At 40.0% G+C, this 26,957-nt stretch overlaps 1 protein-coding gene and 1 pseudogene across 3 annotated transcripts; both read right to left on the reverse strand.

Annotated features, from left to right (window-relative positions):
* Positions 1 to 10,903: 10,903 nt before the first annotated feature.
* Positions 10,904 to 12,348, reverse strand: LOC148854945 (GATA transcription factor 12-like; annotated as a pseudogene). The gene is made up of 2 exons (XR_016112981.1): positions 12,345 to 12,348; positions 10,904 to 12,288 (listed from the first exon to the last, which is right to left on the reverse strand). The product of XR_016112981.1 is annotated as a GATA transcription factor 12-like (transcript).
* On the reverse strand, positions 10,904 to 26,785 carry LOC148854944 (LEAF RUST 10 DISEASE-RESISTANCE LOCUS RECEPTOR-LIKE PROTEIN KINASE-like 1.2). Of its 2 annotated transcripts, XM_088982617.1 has the most exons (5): positions 25,885 to 26,768; positions 24,354 to 24,386; positions 24,201 to 24,242; positions 23,982 to 24,101; positions 10,904 to 12,558 (listed from the first exon to the last, which is right to left on the reverse strand). In XM_088982617.1, exons 1-5 carry the CDS (start codon positions 26,627 to 26,629, stop codon positions 12,554 to 12,556), a joined length of 945 nt encoding a protein of 314 aa, XP_088838743.1. In that variant the 5' UTR covers positions 26,630 to 26,768; the 3' UTR covers positions 10,904 to 12,553. The 2 variants fall into 2 exon arrangements, with proteins under 2 accessions (XP_088838743.1, XP_088838742.1); XM_088982616.1 differs by lacking the exon at positions 10,904 to 12,558 and having other exon boundaries at positions 23,835 to 24,101; positions 25,885 to 26,785.
* Between the last annotated feature and the right edge of the window lie 172 nt (positions 26,786 to 26,957).

Below are 26,957 nucleotides of genomic sequence, written 5' to 3' on the forward strand. Positions count from 1 at the left end.
TGAAAATCAAACCCATACACATTGGCGAACTCGCCCTCAGGCTGAGTTTAGAAGGAATAAAAATATAAATATATAGAGTGCAAAATTTTATATTTTGTATTATTTTGTTATTTTGTATGTATATACACTGTATATATTTGCATTTATACTCTTCCAAATTCAGCCTTAATTATTTAATCAATAGCATACAACTTCTCGAATCAGGAATACTGTATGATTGATCCCGTAATGGGACTACTTGTTTGGTTTGAAAGAAAATTATAGATTATTTTACCTTTTTCTTTTTATCTCTACATTTTCTTTCAAACCAAACATAACATTAATTTTCTTCGGTAATTATTAATTATCTTCGATTTCTAATTTCTATTACTATTTTTGCTGACTCATTTTCATCCCTTAGGCCTTAGTTCGTTTATTTTCCTTTGACACTTCCCCATGTTCTTTGTAGATTTTGGAGACTAGAGAAACATTTAAGCTCCAACCAAGGTGATGCATCAACATACAATTATTAAACTAGCCCGTAATTTAGACCTGTTGACAGGTCTAAATCTTTAAAACCAAGTACAAGCCTGGCTTTATATAAAACCTAAAGTTTGAGCTTGAACCCAAAGGTCAGTCAGTCTGCACATAAGCAGTCTTATTTATAGTGCAATTTAATGAATTAATAAAGTAATTTCTATTTCCTGAATTATAAATTGTTATTTGATAATAATTTAAAAGATTAACATATATATATATATATATATATATATATTATGTTATATGTTATATGTTTTAATTATATGTAACAATATTGGGCCAAGCTTATTTGAAAAAGTCTCAGCCATCAAGCCCGAAGTTTTGTCCAAGCCCAAAAAATAACAATCTGGGCCGGGCCAATCTGTCGGACTGAACAAGTTTACCTCTAGTCTAGTAGTCTGTGTCTAGTCTAAGGCTGCCAATGCCTCAATGTACTCCAAAAGTCTGATATATCATTTAACACCCAATCTGATTACGCTGGATTTGAATGATCCACCCACATATTTAGATCGCTTCAAATTTTACAATCTGTATCCTATTAATAATTGGGTCATCTGGGAATTTAACTCCATTTAATCTATTTAAAAATTAAAGTCCAATTATTCAAATATAAAATATAAAATTATATATATATATATAAATGTTATGCATAATAAATTTAATATAATCAATTTTTTATTTTTTTAATATGAAGTGGAGTTGGATTAAATCTGAATCCTACTCGAATCTGATAAGATTCAAATAGTATCCAAAATCCCCACATCCGAGTTGGAGTTTAGATCAAATTCAAATGTACTATTCCATTAAATTGGAATGCTACCCGAATCCAAGCCGATTGCAGCCCTAATTGTATCAACATTCAATAGTTCATTACCATTGGGCTCAAACCGAAGTGAAGCCCGCTTTAGAGCCCAGTTCTATCATACAAGTTACAGTAATTTCACTTCGGACACATGATATGCAGCAATTAGTTACTCGTAGTAATGGTGATGTTATAGTAATTAAAGGAGAGTCCTTTCAAATCCCAGACGTTAACCAGAAAAGGCAGAGTCAGTAGTAACCCGGAAAAGAAGAGAGATAGAGAGATAGGATCCCTTGGTACTTGTTCAAGGCTGAAATAAATAAAAATCTCCAAAAGTGGGGTTGCCTGCTGCCTGCCTGACTTACGTACCATTACCAAGGAGAATTAGTAGAAGACGAAGCCGTATGTCATTACAATTTGCAAAGCCCATTTTTGGAGGGAGGGCAACTGACAAATTGGAACTCAGAATTCAGTATCTGACCTTGTTGTACATATTTATATTGAGAGAGTACCACCAGCCTACACAGGCAGGCTACGAGGCCCAAAAGTATTTGAAATGACATTCATCTCGTCACCATTTCAATTTTCAATGCCATTAGAGTTGGAGAGGATGGTTCAAGCCTCAAGATACCTGCAATGCGCCGATCGCATCGTATCAGACTGGGCCAATCAACACAATCCACTTGATAGTGGGCCCACTGCACTCACCTATTATTTCTTCCTTTTTTTTTTTTTTTTATTTCTCCTCAATTTGGACTCCTCTCAAAGCCCAATTTGAAGCTGAGAATTAGAAAAACATCTTACCCATAACATTTTTTCCACATATATTTTTTTAACCTAGTGGATCTGTTTTGTTTTCGATGCAATTTCATTTATTTAAACATTTTTTTTAAATTGCTTCATGTTTCATTTTTATTTCATTGCAATATAAAAAAAGCAAAATAAAATAAAAAAGTTAAGGCTGCATTTATTTGCAAGCAGTGTAAATACCGGATTGATGTTATATTATACTTCGGTTCCGTTTTATAACTGTTTGTATGAAGTGTAATTAAACCAATGGATATATAAACATTTATATTGATAATCCTGATTTTCAATTTACATCGATAATAACTTTTAAACCAATGGATATATAAACTCCAATGGTATAAAAGTACATTTACACAACTTGATGAAGCACATTTCGGCAGTTCCTGGCTGGTAGGTGACTCGGATGCTTGGCTGAATATCCCTATCTGGAATGTGGCTTGGATGCCTGACTGAATGGTTCCTACCTAGAAGGTGGCTTGGATGCCTAGCTGAATGGTGATGACCTGGAGAAGTGGCTCTGACGCTTAACTGAATGGTGACGAGCTGGAGAGGTGGCTCTGACGCCTAACTGAATGGTGACGGGCTAGAGAGGTGGCTCTAATGTCTAACTGAGTGGTGACGAGCTGGAAAAGTGGCTCTGATGCGACCTGCAAGAACACAGTGTCGGAGTGCCCGACTTGCTTTACCTGGGGTGGGCACTCCGATGCTTAAGTTAGCAAATAAGAGATTTTAAGATAGATGTGAGAGAGTTGAACAGCTGCGAGAACTAAGTTGTGCCCCTCCCCCTTGGGGTTGAAGGTAAGGCCTTTATATAGCCATTGTTTGGCGTGAGCATCACGCAACACGTCCGAGATCTCTGGGAGGACGTGCCTAACTACTCTGAAGTCCTCGAAGGTAGTTGTGCATGTAGGCCAATCTTTGCGCCTTACTCGATTTCTCCCAAAACATTCGGTGTGAAAGCTGACTTTCGAGAAACCGGGGAGTGATGGAATGCATGCAGAAATCGACGGCAAGCACGTAGGTCGCCAAGTCAGCGCTAGAGGCAAGTCGCCAAGTCAGCGGTGGAGGCAGGTCTCTAGGTCGATGCTAGAGGAGGTCGCCAATTCAGCAGCGGAGATAGATCACCAGGTCGGCAACAGGGGCAGGTTTCTAGGTCGGCGCTAGAGGCAAATTACTAGGTCGACAACAGGGGTAGGTCGCCGGGTCGACACTAGAGGCAGGTCGTTAGGTCGGCACCAGAGGCGGGTCGCCAAGTCGGCACCAGAGGTAGGTCGCCAGGTCGGCGCTAGAGGCAGGTCGCCAGGTCGGCACCTGAGGTAGGTCGCAAGTTCGGCGCCAGAGGCAGGTTGCCAGGTTGGCGACAGTGCCAGGTCGCTAGTTGGGACTCCATCATTTTGGCTAAGGCAAGTTGTCGCCTAGGTGGTTCTGGGTGTCACCCAGTTGTTCCGAGATGCCATGTGTCATGATGTTAGTGGAGGGCCAAATCTACCCTCATCAATTGCCCCTACTCCCGAATTGAGATCAGCTCAGCGAAGGGAGTAGATTTGTGCTTTGTTGTAGGTCCTTAGGCCTATTACCAACATATTTTGAGGTCGGCTTAGGGGTCCTTGATGCTGAAGGCAGTTTGGCTTCCCCTTGTGATAGGTGCATCAATGTTGGAATTTAAATAGTGGGTCGGTGCCACGGTTGCGTTGTATCAGTCCTTTAAGGTGCTGGTCGTCTACTCCTACAATAAGCCACAAGGAGCTCAACCTGTGGGGGCAGCTTTACAAACTGCAAGTTGCCAGTTCGCACGGGAACCTTGAAAGGCTCAACTCGCAAGGGCGATTGTAGTCTGTTGGCTGCCAACTCCTACAGGAGCCACAAAGGGCTCGACCTGTAGGGGCGACCTCGCGAATAGGGCTGACAAGGCTTGTCCAGGCTGATTATGTGTGTCGCTAGGTCGACGGAAGCAGCAGTTCAGAGGTAGGTCTCTAGGTTGCTAGGTCGTTAGAATTTTGACAATCTAGTTTTGCCCTCAACACCTCAGCCTACAAACACCTCGTCACCTCGGCAGGACTAACCTGCGAGGGCGGCTCCACAACCTACTGGCCATCAACTCCCACATAAAGCATGGAGGGCTCAACTTATGGGGTGGCCTCACATTCTATTGGCCGTCAGCTCTCGTAGAGACCACGTAAACCTCGACATATGGGGGTGGCCTCACAGTTAGGGAGATTCTGTCAGGGCAAGACTACGATAACTCATCTGGGCTAATCATTTTGCTTCTACCCCCCCCCCCCCCTAGGGTGTTCTTTCGATCAAGCGCTGTTGTTGTTATTTGAAGATGTTATTACTTGAGGCTGAGAGAATCGGGTGAGAAAATAGACTTTTGTAGTTATTCCCATAGACGACGCCAATTGATGAAGCACATTTCGGCAACTCCCGACTGGGAGGTGACTTGGATGCCTGGCTGAATAATCCCTACCTAGAATGTGGCTTGGATGCTTGGTTGAATGGTTCCTACCTGGAAGGTGGCTTGGATGCCTAATTGAATGGTGACGAGCTGGAGAGGTGGCTCTGATGCCTAACTAAATGGTGACGAGCTGGAGAGGTGGCTCTGATGCCTAACTGAATGGTGACGAGCTAGAGATGTGGCTTTAATGTCTAGCTGAGTAGTGACGAGCTGGAGAGGTGGCTCTGATGCAACCTGCAAGGACACAGTGTCAGAGTGCCCATGTTGCTTTACTCGGGGTGGGCACTCCCATGCTTAAGTTAGCGAATAAGAGATTTTAAGATAGCTAAATGTGAGAGAGCTGGAGAGTTGCGAGAACTAAATTGCGCCTCTCCCCCCTGGAGTTGGAGGTAAGGCCTTTATATAGGCATTGTTTGGCGTGAGCATCACGCAACACATCCGGGATCTCTAGAAGGACGTGCCTAACTGCTCCGAAGTCCTCGGAGGTAGTCGTGCACGTAGGCCAATCTTTACGCCTTACTCGGTTTCTTCCAAAACATTCGGTGTGAGAGCTGATTTCCGAGAGACCTGAGAGTGATGGGATGCATGTAGAAATCGACAGCGAGTACGTCTCATAGGTCACCAAGTCGGCAACAAGGGCAGGTCGCTAGGTCGGCAATAGGGGTAGGTCGCTAGGTCGACAACAGGGGCAAGTCGCCAGGTCGGCACTAGAGGTAGGTCGCTAGGTCAGCGCTAGAGGCAAGTTGCCAGGTTGGCACCAGAGGCAGGTCGTTAGGTCAACACCAGAGGTAGGTCGCTAGGTTGGCACCAGAGGCAGGTTGCCAGGCCGGCACTAGAGGCAGGTCGCAGGTCGCAGGTCGGCAACAGAGACAGGTCGCCATGTTGGCGATAGTGCCTAATCGCTAGCTGGGACTCAACCATTTTGGCTAAGGCAAATTGTCGCATAGGTGGTTCTAGGTGTAACTCAATTGTTCCGAGATGCCATATATCATGATGTTAGTGGAGAGTCAAATCTGCCCTCATCAACATTCAAACACAGCCTAAAATACAAATGAATCAGAATTTACACTCAAAATGTTATCAGTTTAGAGACGGCAATCTGACCAGCCCTACCTTGGTTGGGGAAACCCAAAACTCTAATAATGCAGGACAGGGTGGGGGTGGCATTTGTCCATCCACCCTAAACCTGCCCCAAATAGATAATATGTTATAATAATATTCTTATAGTACGTTATTTTATGTTAGGTATTTTGTAAATAAATTTTATACACATACTATATAACATGTTATAATAATGTGTATAATATGTTTTTCTCAGAAAACAGGTTCGCATGTAGGAATGGCTGAAAATTTGGGGATCCCCTTTCCCTGCAGGGATGGGGCTGGGGCTGGGATTTCCATCTTCATTGGGGGGTACGAGGTGGGGATAGGACATACGAAAACCGGCCCAACCCCATCCCATTACCATTCCGATTTTCATTAGTGTTGTTTGGAGGTTGTGTTTAAGATGGGCTTTGCCACTTTTTAACAGAAAATGTCCAGCTCAAGCCCAGGTCCAACCCAGTTATTGGGCCTATTTTTGAGGTTGAGCCTGACCCTAATATAGAGCCCGAATCCTAGTGTGTAAAATGCAATATATTAATTTTATCTTGTAATTTTATATTTTTAACTTGTTCCTAGTAATACAAGTTATTATTATGTGTTTTTATGATTTATAATATTCTTGGGGCGGGCCTATTTGAAAAGTCCAACCCTGGCTCAAAAATAAAATAATCAAGCCCAAGCCCAATACTTAGTTTATTAATGAAAGCCCAAATTTGCAACATGTTAAGCTACTTTTAGTTTCTCAGTGAGAGTTTTGAAAATTTAACGTATTTCATATGTACCTATATATTCTTTATACCTCATTTATAGTAATTTCAGCCTTACGTATTCAATTTTATATGAATTTCCCAAATGTATCCATCATGTGTCTACAAAGGTATCACAATGCATATCATAGGATTGTCTTAGGGATGCTTCGAGATACAATTATTTTGAACCTTGCCTATCATAATAGAAGTTTCTTGACTCTACATTGTTGATTCAGGAGGTTTCAGTTCAGTGATGGATGCAAAATGGAACCGGGGTGTTTTTGAAGTTTACGCTGATGTTGTTTGGTAGTCATGATGTAAAAGTGAGAAGCTTCCCACTGCTGCTCTACAACTTTCCCTGCCATCGAATCCAACTGGATTCAGGATTTTGGTGGCTATGAAGGTAAGGAAGTCACCTTTACAACAAGGCCACCTCAACATCTAAATTAGTTCTTACATTCACCAGGTGCCGATGGAGCAAAAGAGAAACGAACTCCGAATACGAACCAGTGCCATGGGCCCTTTGATTTTGTCACCGGAAAAGAGAAAATACCTCCTAATGGCAACAAAGTTTTAGGAAGCAAACGCACTCTTCTTCCTCCGGCCTTTGGAAAATATCCAAAGAGGGCGGCATTGGAACCCATTACAACAGGAAAGCTAATATCCGGTGCTGCTCGCAGATTTTGTCCAAATTGACGAAGCGCAAGCACAGATGGATCTTTAGGCCGTGTTTGGTTTGAAGGAAAATGTAGGGAAAGGTAAAGAAAGGTGGGGAAACCTATACAAACGTTGTATAGGTTTTTCTCTCTTTCCCTTCTTTTCCTTACCTTTTTCTTCAAACCAAACATAGCCTTAATGTCCCTGTTGATGTTGTTGGCATGGGGTTTCACGACTAGCACTCAATGGACCTTGAAACCGTTAAGATGAAGCTTGGCAAAAATCTTTATGCATCCCCTCATGTCCGATTAACCTTCAACAATTCCCTTGTATATAATCCGAAGGGTAATGATGCTTATATCATAGCGGAGCAGCTGCTGGCTTGCTTTGAGGAGATGTTTAAGCCTGCTTACAAGAAGTTTGAGAATGACTCCACCTGTGAAATAATAGAGAAACATAGAAATGTTGCTTTGCTTGAATATAGAAATTACATCATATTTATAGATTAAGACGAATAAGACCTATTTAAATTCAAACTTTTTAATTTCTATTACTTTATTTCAATCCATCTCAAATTGTATCATAACATAACAAACTCAACTATATCTCTATCCTTAATACCACCCACACTGCTGTTGGGGTTCCCTCTTTATGATGTGGGACCCACAAATAAAGGTAGAGAAAAGAAAAGAAGAAAAGACAAAAACAGAAAGAATTGGAAAATCAAGGGGCTTTTTGTATTGGCTTGCAATACGTCATTGGCTAACTAAAGAATTGGAGAGAGCTCATTTTTACTCTTTCAACTCTAACAGCTCTCTAGACGATATTAGAGAACAGAAAATGTGTTCAGAGAATAAGGTTTTTAGGAAGAAGAAGAACTACAAGGGCTGAAACGAAGAAGATAAATCTGTTTTCAGCATCTCCTCTTGCTTTTATTATTATGTTTCCACCTTTGGTGAGAGATTTCATGTTTGTTATCCATGGTAATAATGTTTTTCTGTTATTGGTATCTAAGAGTTTTCTTGAGGTTCATTATCTAATTGTAATTAGATAGAAAACACCGTACTCCATTACTATTGCTGATAGTGGATGACTTAGACTTCTATCCCACGGTTTTTACTTTCACACAGAGGGATTTTCCACGTAAAAACTTGGTGTCTACTACTGTTCCTTACTCTGTTTTGATTATTTGTTTTATTACCGCTGCATGCTTGATATTTGTGGTTTAGATCTTTGTGATTTTTCACAAGGAAGAATATAGGGATTATTCCCAATAACTGTGACTACAATTGCTACCTTTCCAATGGAGATGTGGCAAAACTCTTGGATGAATTGCAACATTGGAGAGGTCAATCTTGAACAAGCTATGGTTTCAACTGTAAAACTAGCTCTAGTATCAAGTCCCCCACCAATCCCACTAGTGGCACAGAGACCAGATCTAACTCCCCCATGGGCTACTATGAAACCGTTGATGGCAGCAAGGTCTGCTCCGAAGATGTTTGGAAGGTGAAGCGACGGGCCAGATCAAGGAAAGGGTTGAGGTGGCCCTGCGCCATGAATGGGATCAAGATGACGTTCTTCCCATTCATCTTTTATGCTCTGAGACGGTGGAAACACCAGTGATATTTGACCGTCACAATGGCTGAAAAGAAGTGCGAGCAGGGACTTTTACACCAAAGAAGATGGAGTTTTACATCGATTTTATTGATGAAGACTTTCCATCGAATCTCAATATAAAACTTACTTAGAGAAGAGTTTTATGCTCATTTACGATGTAAAACAATACTTCAAACAAATACGGGCAAAATCGAACTGGAGTATAAAATTTACCCCAGTTCTCATTTACACCAAAAACAAACACATCCTTAAACTATCAGAAAATGCAAAAAAATGAAATACAAAATGGAAAAATGGGTGAGTTTTCCTTTGGCATCTTGTCAAGAGAAACTCAGCAACATGCCGAAGTATCACAGAGTCGAGAGCACTGTCTGTGATTTGCAGTCCTTGAGAAGGGCCTTGAGGAGGTTCTGCTATATATGGCACTGATGGAGATTAGTACTGCGGTTGTTGAGCAAGACGCAAACCTAAGACGGACGGCATGGATTTAAGACCAATTCCCCTGCCCAAGTGTGGTGGTCCAGTTACCACAAAAATTGTCAAGAAGGCTGATTCAGACCTTCTCGTTCCCTCCTTTAGGCTATATGGGATATTTAGCAAGGTCATTTAGAGCAACAGAAACGCGAATAGTTTGGGCCACTGGTGCAGTTGCTCGATGAGAGAGAAGGGGAGGTTTCAAGAGAGGCAGCAATTTCCTTCACAAAGTTCTCATGTACCGAGAATTGCCTCCATCTTGATCACTCCAAGGTTAGATGGGCAAAACATATGATCCATATTGTTCAAATCCCAGTATTGATCCTTTTTTTTCTTTTTTTTTTTTCCCTCATGTACTATAGGGTGTTAGTGATAACTCTCCTTGAACTTTGACTTTGTGACAAATACTTCCTCTCTAACTATATGTTTGACATCAATGCTGCGGATACAACACTGTTTTCCCACTGCTAATGTGTGGGTTGGAAGAGAAAATGGTTTTTCTTTTTTTCTGTTTGAAACGTTACTGCTAAGTAGGACATTTTCTGGAGCAACAAAGTGCTTCATGTCTGTTTTCAGCACTGGTACCCATTATAAGAAATCCATATCATTGTCACATCACGTCCTCATTGGCAGCAATGATCTACAATCTGAGAAAATACCAAATTTGGCATTGCTCCAAGCCATGCCTTCTCGATTTCCAAGGCATGGCTTGGAGCACCGTTTTATGGAAAAATGGTTCCAAACAAGCATGCATTTCTTTGAGCACAGTTTTTTCCAATGTGACGCTGATGTGTCACCGTTTTCTGGAGCAACGACATTGATGCCAAACAAACGCTTAAAAGCCAGTCAATTAATTTTGAGAAAAAGATTCTCATTCAGCTGTTTAAATTTTTTGAAGTCTCCAAAGTACCATTTTCTTATTTAGTTTAATGATTTATGATTTGATTAGTTTTTTAAATATAACATCGAATGCTTCTTGGTTGCTCCAATAGATCCTTACAGAGTTCTAATTGGATTTAATATTCAAATGAAATGCTAGAGTTTTCTTTCTAATAATAGAAATGAATTTATGGTTTCGTTTGGTTTTTCTTGATTTATTGGAGAAAGGATTAAATAATTTTTATATTTTAAGATGAAATAGACACATTTATGCGAGTGAAATGAATCAAGAATTAATTTAAAATATACTTGTGAAATGATTTTTGTTATTTTAGCTGATTTCGTTTGGAGAAAAGCATATACTTTTGGTCTATTATAGTTTAAGAGAAAAGGGTGAGAAAAAGAAAATAAGAAAGTTTAGGTAGTCATTTTGGTAATTTTTACTGGATTTCATCATTGAATATAGAAGGTATTTTTTACAAAATGAAGGTTTAGGGAGGTATTTATCACTGACGTTGTAATATGCCCTTTTTTTTTTTTCTTTCACATTATTTTATTCTATTGGCAACTAAAGGTAGCTTTGGGGTTTGTTATCGCAGGAGTAAAATTCTAATACTTGTAAATAGAAGGATACTCAGCATTTGGCATTTCTTATTTTAAGTACTTGTTTTCTTTTTGCTCTTAAAATAATGCCCATAAAAAAAACTGAGTTTTTAATTATAAAAAGAAGATAAATCCTTAAAATAAGAAATGCCAAATGCAGCATTTAGAGGCTTTTAACTCCAAAATAAGCTCTAGGACCTAATTAATACGATATCATGATGAATTTATCCCAAGTAAATCCAAGACTTTCTTTCAGGTGGATGAAGAACACAAATATTACAACCACCATTCATTTAACTCTATTACATATATAAACCAAAACTATGATATTGGTGGCTTCCGACACTTCAGAAACATGTGGATAAAGAACACAAATAGAACCAGCGATGCGAGTATAACTCGAGCAATTAAATTCAGGATAGAGAGCAAGAATTTAGAGAACTTTTCCTTTCTTCTTCCCGCTTTCCTCTGTTTTTCGTTCCTCTCGGTCATAACCGCCACATGCTTCTTGTTTGTCAGTTCACTCTGATGACATGAGAATTGAAACTCTAATGGTCCAACCAATCAAACCTGGTTTCGAGTAGTCAAATCTGAGATTTGAGAATGGACGTTCTTTTGGGGGGCTTTATCAGTTATGACAATAGAACTAGCACTAGAGAGTGCAAACTGCGCAACATATTTTCTTCCCTAGGAAGCTTTAAAACGCTAAAATGAGAGTGCAAACAAAACAAACATTTCTCCAAAATGGGAATATTTGCTTCCAGAATTTGCCCAATTTGGCCGAAATGGAAAGCAAAAAAAATTGACAAGAAAAAAAAAAAAAGGAACAGAAACATTATAGTTCAGTACCATATCCACCTTTTCCTTCTTCCCCGATTTTCTTTTGCTTGGTAATTCTGTGGTAAAGATTTAAAACCTACGAAGTTTTAAAGTTAGGACCAAAATCAGATCTCTTACAGCAAGAAAATCAGAAAATTACGGAAATTCTCCGGAGAATTATGTCTGCTAACACTGTCGAGCTGAATTGAGTTCTGCACGAGTGAATCCGCTAAACCGTACTGATCAATCAGATTAGCTGCCTAAAATCGAGCCCAGTGTGGTGATGGATTAAATAATCCTCACCGCTAGATACATCGAAAATTGGGTTAGCGTGAAGGAACTGTTGCTGCTGAGCCCTCGGCAACTCCTTCTGTCGTCGAAGCTCCAGTACTTTTCTATGCGAATTGGAGTGTTTCGTGAGAACAAATATCGGGCTCTCTGCCGGCCGGTACTCTGGGACCAATCTCCCTGACTTGTACGGGACACGGCATGCGTTGCAAAGCGTCTTCGGACCCATGGACCCGGTCCGCCAACGCGGTGTCTTGTCAGTGGCACAATGCAGGCATTTCCGCCCCTCGCCATTGCCACTTGCACCGTCTGAATTTTCTCTCTTCTTCAGTGTCCCTTTCATGCTTTCTTATCGGAACTCGTCGCAACGTTGGATTCCGACGACGATGTCGTTGGCGACAGTACGAACAGTCTTGAAGACCAATTGCCCGGAGCAGCACGGGAACGCTTTCTTCTCGCTTTGGCGGGAACCGACGTCTCGATAGTTATTCTTGTTGTTCTCTGTTGGAATTCTGGAGTTTACTCCGGATTTAGTGCGTTTGGACTCGAAGGGATTTTCTATTCGAGCCCATTAAAGTTTTGACACGTAATTCCGTACTCCACAAACCATTACGCACAACCGGTTGAAAAATTTTATCAGTGACAAAAATAATTTTAAATAAAAATTGATAACTTTTTTAAATTAATACGACAGAAATTTTCAAAGCCCTTACGTTCTCAAACTCTATCCTTTTTCCAACTGCACCATTAATAGCAAGAAGCCTTCGTTAACGGTGTTCAACCTACAACAGAATGGACAGGCAATACGGCAATTGTGGATTTTAACGGTAGCAGCAACGGTGTTAGCGAAAAGTTTCAAACATCAAGAATATTAAGAGAAAAGCTGATATCTATGTCTAGGGTTTTCATCTTTCCTTCTTGAATGCCGATGATAGAATCATTTTTTTTTTTTTTCTTTTCAATTCCAGCAAATAGTAATGTTGTATGAATGTTTGGAAATTCTTTTTCTCTATATCTATTGAGTATTTCTTTTTGTTTTTTTTTTGTGCTATTTTACATTTCTTCTTTGAATTAACCTGTATTCGTTGTTCAAAAAACTCCAATCATTAATGGGAAGATAAAGTCTTCTTGCAGTTGTGACTTTGGATCTGCAAGACAAACCCAAGACACGAGGCTGTCTTCTTCTACTTCCATGCAAATGTTCTTTATACAGACAAAAAAATCTAAAGCCCTCATGTTCTCTTCTCTGTTCTCAGACTTAGACCTTGCTCCCTCAATCAATAACAACTATATAGTTTACCCCTGTTTTGGCAAGCCAAATGGCAAAATGAAATAAAGAGAACTAAAAAATAGATAAGGTCTCAATATCAAAAGAACGTTCAGGGGTGCTCTGTTCTATTATTGTTTCATTTTCCTCATCGATTTTGCTAACTTGAATCACCTTCAATGATGGGATTAAATGAAGGGAAATGATAAGCAAGAAATAGAATTTAGCATCCGGAGGAGGTGCCTTGGCCTTAGGCTTCTTCAGTCCAGGCAATTCTACCAAGCGGTATCTCGGTATATGGTATAATAACATTTTTGTGTTAGTTTTCCAAGTACTCGGCTCGGGAGCAGATTCTGAACTAAGTCAAGGGACATAACTATTATAAAGGTAGCATGGGGATTAAAAAATATTACAATGACGGATTTCAACGGAAAGCTAATGAAGGGAGTCTTTATCTCATGGTCATAATATAGGGAGGTCTTTGTGGCAAAACAAATTACAGGGGGTCTTTATCGCAGATCCCTTAATACAGGGGGTCTTCGTAATTTACCCTTATTATTAACAAAATAATCAATTTGGATTTGAATGATTGGAAAGGCAATAACAAGAACTGACCCAATGATTAATCATGATGAAATCAAAGAACCAAAATCAATATAAATTCGGATATGTTGGGTAGATCTGATCTATTGACACCGAGTTTGAATCCTGAATAATTTACCCGTATTATTCAAGTAAATGCTTTTATCTAGCTAATTGTTTTCCAAAAAAAGATTTATCCAGATAAATGCATTTATCCATTTTTTTTATTTTTTATATAAATAAGGCAATGACCATTTTATCGATAAAAATCCATTATTACAAGGGGTATTTTTTTTCTCTTTCAAGTATTAGCAACTTTTCCCTAAGGTGGGAAAGTTATTTCCCCACATAAGAGATGGATATTACTTACCAAGGTAAGTGATACAAAGAAAACTAAGCTTTCCCTAATCCCACATAAATCTGAAAAAAGAACATGTAATTTTTGGTTAATGGGAATCCAAATCCCATTGACCAACTTTCCCCTTTCTCAAAATTCAGAAAAAGAATGCCCCCTAATGTCCAACGACGAACGGGAACAGAAAATCAGATAATCTACTACGAGAACTGGTTTCACCCGATTCCCTGATGAAACTATTACTTCCTAGTTGTAGTTAGATGTCCCCAAAACCAAGGAGTGCTCCTCTTTGGATCTACCAACAAGGCAACAACTAATTAGTTGATGTTTGCATGTGTCCAGTCCTCTTCCTCATAATCAAAAGTTGGATCCATTTTGGTTAAAGTAGTGTCTATGACTATTTGAAGGGATGAGATATCTATCTTATGGACGTCCGAATCTTGCGGAATAGAATGAGCGAATTTCAAAAATTTTTCTCCATCATATTGGGAATCGTATTCCCTATTTTAGAAAAATCATATTTTTCAATGATCAATTTTGAATCAAGAACCGAACCAGATCTGAACAAAAGCAGTAGGAGAGGGATATACCTGATACGAAGAAACAATATCTCCCAATGGAGGTGTTCACGCCCAAGGAAAGGACCAAAGACTACTCCCATTGAAGATGGCGCAGTGCAGGATGGAGCATAATCAACAACGTTCTTCACAAGAACCGGATCCTTCACAAGAATCAATTGGATGGCACATGAGCACTACTTCTAATCAGCCCTTTCACAAAGGACTGATATCAAGATCTAATCTTGATCAATCCTACTAGCAAGAGGAGAATGAACTGGCAAATGTGGCGGCGGCAGGAAGGAGGCGACAAGAAAGAATTTTCGCAGAGGTGTTGAATTCTTTTTTCTGTGATTTCAACTCCGAAGATGATGTGAATATGTGTCTTCTAAAGGTTGTCGCCCGCTCCTCCTTTTATTAGCTTAAAAGGATCAACTCCTAATCCCACGAGGAGTTGTTGATCCAAATCATATTTAGATCAGAATTCCCCTTAAGTGATAAGGGTAAATCCTTATCTTATCTGCATATTAGATCTGCCCTCTCATAATCCTATTAGGAGGTTTTCAGATCTGAATCATATTCAGATCTGGACTCTCTGAGTGGATAGGGTTAAGACTCAATCCTATCTGTTAATCTAATCTCAGAATTCGCCCCTTATTAAGCTGATCAAATCAGCCCGGTTCGAAATGGGCTTTAGGCCCAATAAGGTAATATGCTCACTTAGCCTTCCAAACTACTGACCAGTTGGGCTTCCTTGTATGGCGTGGGACCCAAACATTGATCTACACATCGGCCACATGGGTTCATTCCAGCCTTTGTTACAAGGCCTGGCCTAATACACTGTTCTGGGCAGTGCACCCCCTGAAACCCATCACATGGGCTCTATGGGCCCAACACTTACTCTAAGTGGTCCCTAGGCCAAGCCACCTTGTAAGACCCAGGGACTGTGGGTAGATGCAAGATAAGCCCATCATGTATTACCCTCAATGATCTTACACTTAACCTCTCAGCCCATAATGATCAAACACTGCCCGACAATAAAGGACCTCTCCCTCGGCTGCAAGGAACAATGCTGCACTCTCCACTTACATGGATCCTCGGAATTAAAACCTTTTGCAAACGTTTGAAAACTATAATATATATACTTTTATATATCATATAAAATATATTTTGCAAAACAAATCTCAACGATTGAAATCGGCTGTCGACAGTCGTGGTTTCCATTAGAGAGAGTGCATCCCCGATCATTACCTTTATCCGACAAAGGGATTGATCCTATCACTATGATCACCCACTCAGATGAATTCTCAGAATGTTCCAACATACCTAGGTTTTGACCCCCGCTAAGGATCTCACTGATTGGCATATCAAAGACAGTCCAATCCAACACCTAGTGCAATATCATAATCACGTCTAGGGATCAGGTGTAACTTTCTAGTTTTGCCCATCAATCTCCAAGGTCTAGGGCAATATTGAAAATCTGGTCCGGTTCAAAGATTCAATTAATCCTACACTGCATGTACCTTGGGTCTCACCTTGGTGGCAGAGACACGTCACCCCAACTGACTTGGCGGCACATCAGTGTTAGCCTTAGTAGGATGAATCTCCCCAGACTTATCCAACGGTTGTGAATATTCTAAACCAACACAAGTCTCATAAGTGTCCGGTTTAAGGGTATTACATAAAAACACACCACAACAACATGAATCAAATATCTACTTTATTCATTTACAATAAATGTAATAAGTACATCAAACTGATTGGAGCTAAGGGCATACAAAAATGTCTAACTCCCAATTGCACTTAGGTTCAATCTGGAATAAGCTGGAGTCCCATACTTTCCACGTGTTTCTCAAACACTTTCTGTGTGAGTGGCGTAGTCAATGGGTCTGCAACATTCTCCGCTGAAGCTACCTTCTGAATTAGGATGTCCCCTCTACCAACAATCTCCCGCAGTACGTGGTACCTCCTCTCGATGTGCTTGGACTTCGAGTGGGTTCATGGCTCCTTAGCCTTTGCAATGGCCCCATTGTTGTCGCACAACAACGGGATGGGTGATGTGCTGGATGGAACTACTCCCAACTCTTGGATGAACTTCTTCACCCACACGGCTTCCTTGGCAGCCTCACTTGCGGCAATGTATTCAGCTTCGGTTGTAGAATCCGTCGTGGATTCCTGTTTGCTACTTTTCCAGAAAACAACACACCATCCTATTGTGAATACACGTAACCAGATGTAGACTTTCTATCATCTGGATCCGACTGGAAATCGGCATCAGTATACCCCTATATCTGTAGTGATGCACCATCGAATACTTGACAAAACTCTTTTTGTACTTCGAAGGTACTTAAGTATGCATTTCACAGCGGTCCAATGCTCTTGCCCTGGGTTGGCCTGAAATCTACTTACTACACTCACCGCATGAACAATATCGGGGCGAGTGCACAACATGGCATACATGATGCTCCCCATGATAGAGGCATAAGGAACATTCTTCATGTCCTCGGTCTCCTCAGATGTCTTGGGAGACATCTTCTTGGAGAGAGCAACTCCGTGCCTGAAAGGAACGTTTCCCTTCTTAGAGTTTTTCATGCTGTACCTTTTGACGATTTTGTCAATGTAAGCAGATTGGGATAATCTTATTATCCGCTTCGATCTATCTCTATACAGTTGAAGACCCAGTATATAAGACGCTTCTCCAAGATCTTTCATGGAGATTTGCTGTGAAAGCCATACTTTAACCGATGTCAGCATTCCCACATCATTCCCAATGAGTAGGATATCATCCACATACAGAACCAATAACGTAATCTTATCCCCACTGGTCTTCCTATAAACACAGGGCTCATTCGGATTCTGCTCAAAGTCAAACGATTTGATAGTATAGTCAAATCGAATGTTCTAACTCCTAGAAACTTGCTTAAGTCCATATATGGATCTATTTAGTTTAAATACCATGTGGTCCTGACCCGCAACTATGAATCCTTGTGGTTGCTGCATATAGATATCTTCAGTAAGATCTCCATTCAAGAACGCAGTTTTGACATCCATTTGCCAAATCTCATAGTCATGGTATGCTGCTACAGCTAGCATGATCCTAATGGATTTAACCATGGCCACAGGAGAAAATGTTTCCTCATAATCGATGCCCTTTTTATCAGTGTACCCTTTCGCTACCTGACGAGCTTTGTAGCTCTCAACCCTGCCATTGCCTTCTTCCTCTTATAGATCCGTTTGCAACCAATTGCTTTTACCCCAGGGGGCGGATCTACCGGAGTCCAGACTCCATTGGTCTCCCTTGAGTCCATCTCAGCTCTCATGGCATCTACCCACTTAAGGGAGTCTATGTCCAACATAGCTTCCATGTAAGTCACGTGATCCTCCTCACTAGTCAAGGTTCTACCTGGTAACTATCATGGTCATAACCATAACGGACTGGTGGCCTGGATACCCAGGTAGATCTTCTAGGTTGGTTACTACCTAGAACGTGTAGGACATCTCCCACTACTCCTGAGCTATCCTCATCAAAAACAATTTCCTCACGATAATTGTTTATGATGTAATCCTCTTCCAAGAAATGGGTCATAGAATAGATAGCCCATAGAACTTTTGTGGTCGCCTACAAATAGGAAACGGCTGGTTCGAGATTCCAATTTGTCCTGGCTCATTCTTTTAACATGTGCCAGACAACCCCAAATCTTCAAGTGTCTGACACTTGGTTTTCTTTCCGCTCCAAAGTTCATATGGAGTGCTCGGAACCGATTTGGTTGGAATATTATTTAGCACGTAAATCACAGTCTCTAATGCGTATCCCCAAAAGGATGTGGGTAACTCCGAGTGTGCGAGAAGTGACCGGACCATGTCAAGTAAGGTCCTATTCCTCCTCTCTGAAACACCATTAAGTTGTGGTGTAGCAAGAGGAGCTAACTGCGATACTATCCCGTTGACCTTTAGGTAGTCCGTGAATTCGTCAGAGATATACTCGCCACCTCGATCGGATCAAAGGGTCTTGATTTCTCTCCCAACTGTTTCTCAACCTCTTATCTAAACTCCTTGAACTTTTCAAAGGATTCAGACTTGTGTCTCATTAGGTACACATAACCATACCCTGAATAATCATCGGTGAAGGTGATGAAGTATACATGTTGGTTACGACTCCTAACATTCAGGGGCTCGCATACATCTCTATGTATAAGGTCAAGCATGCCTGTACATCTTTCAGGCTTGCCGCCGAATGGCCGTTTTGTCATCTTACCACGAAAGCAAGGCTCACAAGTGGAAAGATTTTCTATAGTTAGAAAATCCAAAGAACCATCCTTTACCAACCTTGTGATTCGGTCAATACCAATATGGCAAAGACGGTAATGTCATAGGCACATGGGACTTACGGTATCACGAGTTCTCTTGGGAACGCTAACCAACGTAGTTTCGACTATGTTGGATTCTAGAGAAGGATGCAGAACATAGAGATCGTTCTCTAGTTCCCCGCATGCGATGAATTTGTTGTTTCTTTTAATAGTAATCATATTACTAAAGAAAATAGAATATCCATCAGCACACAATTTTGAGGCAGAAATCAAATTTCTTCTTAAGTTTTGTACATAAAGACAATCTTTAAGTACAAGTGATTCTTATCTAAAAAACAATTCTACACTGCCGATGGCCATAGCTGCAACGCTTGCAGAAATTCCCAAGAAGAGCATCAGTTCTCCCTCACTCAGTCTTCTGCTTATTCTGAAACCCTACAATGTGTTACGTGCATGAGTTGAAGCCCCAGAGTCAATACACCAGGAAGCAGAAGTAACCAACAAATTGGTTTCTATGACACAAGATTCGGGATTACCTTTCTTGGATTCCAGGTAGGCAGAACAGTTCCTTCTCCAGTGGCCGGTCTGATGACAATGGTGACAGGGATCAGGCTTGTCCTTCTTCTGTTTCTTGGATTTGTTGCCCTTTTTCTAGGGCCTCTTCTTAGACCTCCTCTTCTTGCCACGCTTCCCTGCTTCCATAAGCATGGCGATGGGCTCATCCTTTCGAATCAGTTCCTCAGATGGTTGCAACATGTTGCTGAGCTCTTGTAAGCTGACGTTCAGTTTATTCATGTTATAATTCATGACAAACTGATTGTAGGACAGAGGTAAAGAATTCAAAATGGCATATACCTTGGTAACGTGGTCTAGCCCGGACCCTAGGGCTTCTAGCTCGTTTATGTATCCCATCATCCGAAGATAATGGTCATGCACTTGCTGTCCCTTGGTCATTTGAGCGGTCATGAACTGCTTCAAGACCTTCTACCGAGTAGAACGATTCTGTTCTTCGTACATAGTTTTCAGACTATTCAATATGTCCTTGGCCAATTCGATCTGATCAAACTGCCTTTGTATTGGATTGACCAAAGAAGCCATGATATAGTAGCGGGCCAGGGAGTTCTTCTCCTCCCACTCTAAATAGTCCCTTCTACGGGCCTCAGAAGTCCGATCACCTGGACGCTCCAGAGCGAGGTTTTTGGCAACTTTATCCAGTTTTTCAGAAGTCAGTACCAGCGTGAGGTTACGGTACCAGTCAACATAATTAGGGCCCTTAAGCTTGTTGTCGTCAAGAAGCTTTGCAAATTGTCAATTTGCCATTTTTTGGTAAAACAACAAACATTAGTCCACAACCTAATTTAATTCATGTTCATTACATAGATATGGCTTTTAATCTATGTTCAATTCCCATTTGTTCATCTCTAAGATTTCCCTCCCATCTCAGTGATGGAGACAACGACTTGTCTCTAGAAATGTGGGAAACCACATAGGGTGCATGGAGCCAACTGTTTCAGCTGCCAAACCCCACCACCTTTCTGTGAATGATCATATCCACTCATCATATGAGTTTTCCCTTTGGCCTCTGTTAGATAAGGTTCAGAGCCATTTTCAGGTAAACTTTTATGTCCAATGAGTGCTCACCCATCATATTCGTGAACGCCAAGGTACCGTGAGAGAATTCTCATTTTGTAGTGAAGCCCCTCCCATATCGATCTATGATGCCCCTATCATCTTATGAAGCACTCAAACAAACCCAATAGCAAATGGATAGCCCATTTTCTGGTGCATTTCCTCATTACTGAATGACCCATCCTCATGCTAATGATGGAAGGCCTTTAGAGAGTTCATCATATGAATCTCCTTATCACATGCACTCATATTTGCAGGAGGGAACAAAAAATTACGCCCTAGTTTGATTTAAGTCAAACCAAAGTGGCTCCCACTGACTTTCATAAGATTTCGGTGGGCCAAAATGGGCTAGGGTTCTGCACGTATCCTCTTTAGGAGGGGTGGGACCCACCATTGAGGGAGGTCATTGAATGACCAATAGGGACACCATGGCAATGATGTGCATTCGGCCATGGTGTGCACAAGAGCCACTATCGAATCAGCATGGGCCAAGCACTTATGGCTCATGAACGTAGCACATCACACATCCATACATTACCTGTAGGGAAGAATTGATCCAATCAATTAATATTTGTATATGGGCCGAAGTTAGGGTTGATCAATTCGGTCCATATAGGTATATGGACCATAATATTAACCATTAATATTATCTAGGTATATGGGCCGATGTTAGGGTTGATCAATTCGGTTCATATAGTTTTATCTGCGAAGTGGGCTTTTAGTAGTTTTAACAAATTAAAATTGGGCCTTTACAGGTTGGGCCGAATTAAATATTCAATTAATTAGCAATCCTTAAGCCCATTAGTGGGAGAAATAGTGTTGGCATTCAGCCTTGATCGAACCCTAGATTCGGTCCAACCAGTTTGGACCAATCTGACTCGAATGGGTCAAGGGTTTGATCTTTAATTAAAGATTTAATTCAAGAAATTAATCTGAAATTAAATACTGATAAAAGAAAAACAAGAATTAGTTAGATAGGGTTGTTCGCACACTCCATCCTGCAAAACAAAGGTTAGATCACAGTTTGCAGTTTCATAAACTGCAAATTGCAGATAGCGATTTCCCATCTACGAAAATTCCTTCATTGCGCTGCCATCTTCGATCCAAAATAAAATAAATAGAAAACCTAATTTCTATTATAATTACATCAGATCGAATGCCTATACATTTAGTCTAAAAATAAAAAAAATATTTTATAGACCAAATGTAATAAAAAAACAAGAAACTGCAAAATCGCAGGTTCCCTGCGCCAATCAAGATTTCGATCTCCATGTGTATGAACAACCCATAAATCAAGAAAATTATAAAGAACAATTCTAAATAATAATCAGATTTATAAAATTTAATTTTAGATTAATCGCCCATCAACTGGAAACAAATTTTCTAGAAAAACCTTATAACTGCGCAAATCTGGTAGAACGCCTTCTGCCTATTTGCGCAGGTTCAGATTTGATCCAATGCGGTTTAAGATTTGAACTTGACTCTGATACCACTGAATGGATGAGATATCCATCGTATAGATGCCCAAATCTTGCGGAATAGAATGGGCAAATTTCAAAAAAATTTCTCCATCCTACTAGGAATCGTATTCCCTATTTTAGAAAAATTATATTTTTCAATGATCAATCTTGAACCAAGAACCGAACCAGATCTGAACAAAAGCAGTAGGAGAGGGATATACTTGATACAAAGAAACAATATCTCCCAATGGAGGTGTTCACACCCAAAGAAGGAACAAAAAACTGCTCCCACTGAAGATGGCGCAGTGTAGGATGGAACAGAATCAACATCATTCTTCACAAGAATTGGATCCTTCACAAGAATTGGATCCTTCGCAAGAATTAGCTAGATGGCACGTGAGCACTACTTCTAATCAGTCCTTTCACAAAGGACTGATATCAAGATCTAATTTTGATCACTCCTACTGACAAGAGGAGTATGAACTGGCAGATTTGGCGGCGGCAGGAAGGAGGCGGCAAGAAAGAATTTTCGCAGAGGTGCTGAATTCTTTCTTCTGTGATTTCAGCTTTGAAGAAGATGTGAATATGTGTCTTTAAAGGTTGCCACCCATTCCTCCTTTTATAAGCTTAAAGGGATCAACTCCTAATCCCATTAGGAGTTGCTGATCCAAATCATATTTGGATAAAAAATCCCCTTAAGTGATAAGGGTAAATCCTTATCTTATTTGTAGATTAGATCTGCCCTCCCATAATCCTATTAGGTGGTTTTCAGATCTGAATCACATTCAGATCTGGACTCTCTGAGTGGATAGGTTAAGACTCAATCCTATCTGTTAATCTAATCTCAGAATACGCCCCTTATTAAGCTGATAAAATCAGTCCGATTCGAAATGGGCTTTAGGCCCAATAAGGTAATATGCTCACTTAGCCTTCCAAACTGCTGACCAGTTGGGCTTCCTTGTATGGCGTGGGACCCAAACATTGATCTACACATCGGCCACATGGGTTCATCTTAGCCTTTGTTACAAGGCCTGGCCGAATACACTGTTATGGACAGTGCACCCCCTAAAACCCATCACATGGGCTCTATGGGTCTAACACTTACTCTAAGTGGTCCCTGGGCCAAGCCACCTAGTAACACACAGGGACTGTGGGTAAATGCAAGATTAACCCATCAGGTATTACCCTCAATGATCTTACACTTAACCTCTCAGCCCATAATGATCAAACACTGCCCGACAATAGAGGACCTCTCCCTCGGCTGCAAGGAACAGTGCTGCACTTTCCACTCACATGGATCCCGGGAATTAAAACATTTTGCAAACGTTTGGAAACTGTAATATATATACTTTTATATATCATATAAAATATATTTTGCAAAACAAATCTCAACGATTGAAATCGGTTGCCGACAGTCTTGGTTTCCATCAGAGAGAGGGCATCCCCAATCATTACCTTTGTCCGACAAAGGGGCTGATCCTATCACTATGATCATCCACTCAGATGAATTCTCAGACTGTCCCAACATACCCAGGTTTTGACCCCCGCTAAGGATCTCGCTGATTGGCATATCAAAGACAGACCAATCCAACACCAAGTGCAGTATCATAATCGAGTCTAGGGATTAGGGGTAATTTTCCGGTTTTGCCCATCAATCTCCAAGGTCCAGGGCAATACTGGAATTCTAGTCCAGTTTAAAGATTCAATTAACCCTACACTGCATGTACCTTGGGTCTCACCTTGGTGGAGGAGACATGCCACCCCAACTGATTTAGTGGCACATCAGTGTTAGCCTTAATAGGATGAATCTCCCTAAACTTATCCAACGACTGTGAACATTCTAAACCAACACAAGTCTCATAAGTGTCATGTTTAAGGGCATTATACAGAAACACACCATAGGAACATGAATCAAATATGTAATTTATTCGTTTACAATAAATGTCATAAATACATCAACCTATTGGAGCTAAGAACATACAAAACTGTCTAACACTATTAACAATTGAACATTCAACTATCTGATAAAGAGGAAGTCCTGGGTCTACCTCTGGGTTGTAGAAACTTTTCTATGACAATTATGGGCTTTTGTTTATTTTGTAACTTGTAGATGAGGAACACAGACATGAGTAGCAGTACAAGTATAATCCGAGCGATGAAACTCAGTGCTGCAATGAATCGGAGCAAGGAGAGACTTAGAGATTGAAATTAATTAATAACAAGAAGACAAGTGCATTAGAAATGAAGCTTAGGTTCAGAGATTTTACCTATTAGAGAGAGTACCACATCCCTTAACAGCGCCAACATTACTGTATAGAGAAAATAACAATATAATTGATGAGACGACCCTTTGCTAATTAAAGTTCATCTTAATAATAATAATAATAATAATAATTAAAAATCTAAATCAGGGTGCTTACCGTTCTTAATTGTTTCTAGTACCCAATTATCATCTGCATGAGACATGAGGCAAGAAGGTTAGAGTTGTATTATCTATCTATAGGTCAAAATGTACATACATTTACATATGTTATAATGTTCTAATTAATCAAGACGCTGTTTGTAGGTTAGAGTTGTGTTTTAGCCCTACCAAAACGCTGTTTATAGGGAGTTAGTGGGGTGTCCATTCTCCATAGAACCCCTCCTAACATATTTAATCCGGAAACATCAGATAATAATAAGTATAAATTTCACATTTCTAGCGTATCAATACTTGGATCATGGTTTTAATGCTCTTTTGATGGTTTTTAATAAGTGTTTTAATTATAAAATTAAATTAGGTCACCAAAAATCATTATATAAGGTAATAAAAAACTGCATCTAAACACCAATTATCCTTTCAGATTTGAAGAACCCATTGAAAAGCTGACACCCATGATTGCCAGTTTTCTAAGCAAAAAAATAAATAAACATGTTTATAGGACGACCTGCTCGGTTATGAAGGTACCATGGGATGTAAGTACACCAAGCTTGGAAATGTTGCACCCTAAGACTTGCAGCCTAAGGGCACAGTTGTATTGGGGTGCAACATTAGCAGCCTATAGTGCTAATAATATAAAGAATGTTTTAACCAACTAAATTACATCAGCAATATTTTAGAAGTTAAGAATTCATCGTTATCGTTATCGTTGTCTAAGGGGTCCTTTGGGATGTATTCAGTTCAATGGAAGATTTTGGTGGGATGGGATGTGATGTGATGTGAAAGGGAAATTGGGTGGAAATCTTTCACATTCCACCACTTGATTACCTTGTAAAAGGGACATAGTGAGAAAATCAATTCTAATAATAATAAATAATTAATATTGATAATTAGTAATTAGTTAATAATTACTAATTCATTTTATTAATATTTATTGTGAATCAACTACAAAATTTTCTTTAGTATTATTAATTATTTTAATAAATTAGTATTTTATTATTTCATTTATTAATTAAATTAATAATAAAATAAATAAATAATTATTTATTAAATTATTATTAATTGGTTAAAATTTTTTATTGATTATTTCTTTTGTTTTATTTATTAATTAATTTTTATTAATATATTATTAAATAATCAATAATTAACTTATGGGTCATGGGTCTAATGTTAACTCTTAAATATACCACAATGAAAGTGTTTTTCTATTAAACAACTTTCTTCTCCTTTTCCACTTATTTTCCACGAAAATGGTGAGATTCCACTTCCCAAAAATTAAGATATGTAATCGTAGGTTTTCCCATCCCATCTCATGGCATACCACATATTAACCAAACATGAATGGGAAAGAATATTCAAGAATATTCTATATTTTTTTCCTTCCCATCTCACAAACCAAACTGAAAGAAAGATTGAGAAAAAAAAGAAGGAAAAATATGAAGCCAAAGATTGAGAAAATGCTTAGACGGTGCAAAAGTACGAACTAGGTAGTAACTAGTGAATAAAGAAAAAGAGGGGAGAAGAGAAAGTACCACACTGAAAAATCAATGGATCGGTGATTTCACTAAGTGAACAAGATTTGCCCTTCCGAAGACAATTCCGGCACTCAACCGACCATCCCAGACCGAACCCCCTCTGAAGTAGTTTCTGTATGGTCTCATACGAAGGGTTATTTGCATTACTTAAGACTGCAGGAACCACTGAGATGAACGTGCAAGAATTGTAGAGATCAGAATCGCCAGATAGCGTTTGCTGATGATCATACAAAACATAAGCATTTGATGTGTTGGTGGCGAAGCAAGGAAGACTTCTGTACTTGGGATCATCGATGGGTGTTGAGCAATTCACGAAGCTTGAACTCGTACGCCCGATGAGCAAGTCGGCTCTGAATCGACGATCATTCTCAATATCCTGCCGTGACAGAGATTTGTTTGGTAAACTGCAATTGCCGTCTGACAAGTTGATATCGGCGACTCTGATGATATGACGGTCATAGGAGATTTGCTTGACATAGTATCTCCCTGAATTGAGCTTCAAGATGGTGTCATTGTTGTTGTCGCAGGTGAGCTCGTAATCTGGGTCACCGCAGTTGTTGGGTTCGCCCTTGAGCCGAAATGGGTAGCTGATGTTTCGAATGTTCCCACATGAAGAAGGAGCACATTCCTGTACAACATTTCTTGCTTGAACATCAACATTAATGAAGAAGAGAAGAAAGACCAGTAGTGCTGGCATCAAAGTAGTGGATACTCCTCGGTTGAACATTACTTGGTTTCTCATTTTCTCTTTCCCAAATCACAATTGAATTCTTAAAACAATGAATCTGATTCAAGACAAGTGAGATGATAGAATTTGGATAAGAAGCTCAGAAGGTATATATAGGACCACACCATTTTTTTTACACAAGGGAAAAGCAAGGGTTCTGACATCCATGTCAAAGCTATGAGCCACTTTTTGCACCATTTGACCAAGCTACGTTTTGGCTGGCTACGGTGGTTGGATTTGGTCCAAGAATTGCGCATGTGTACGTATTGCAGACAGCTCACGGGGGTTTATGGCTGTTGGGGCCCAACAGCTTTTCAATTTACCAATTCACGGCTATACTTTT

The sequence above is a fragment of the Nelumbo lutea genome, chromosome 4 (assembly GCF_056320005.1).
Source record: "Nelumbo lutea isolate HS-2025 chromosome 4, American lotus-T2T, whole genome shotgun sequence".
Lineage (NCBI taxonomy): Eukaryota > Viridiplantae > Streptophyta > Magnoliopsida > Proteales > Nelumbonaceae > Nelumbo > Nelumbo lutea.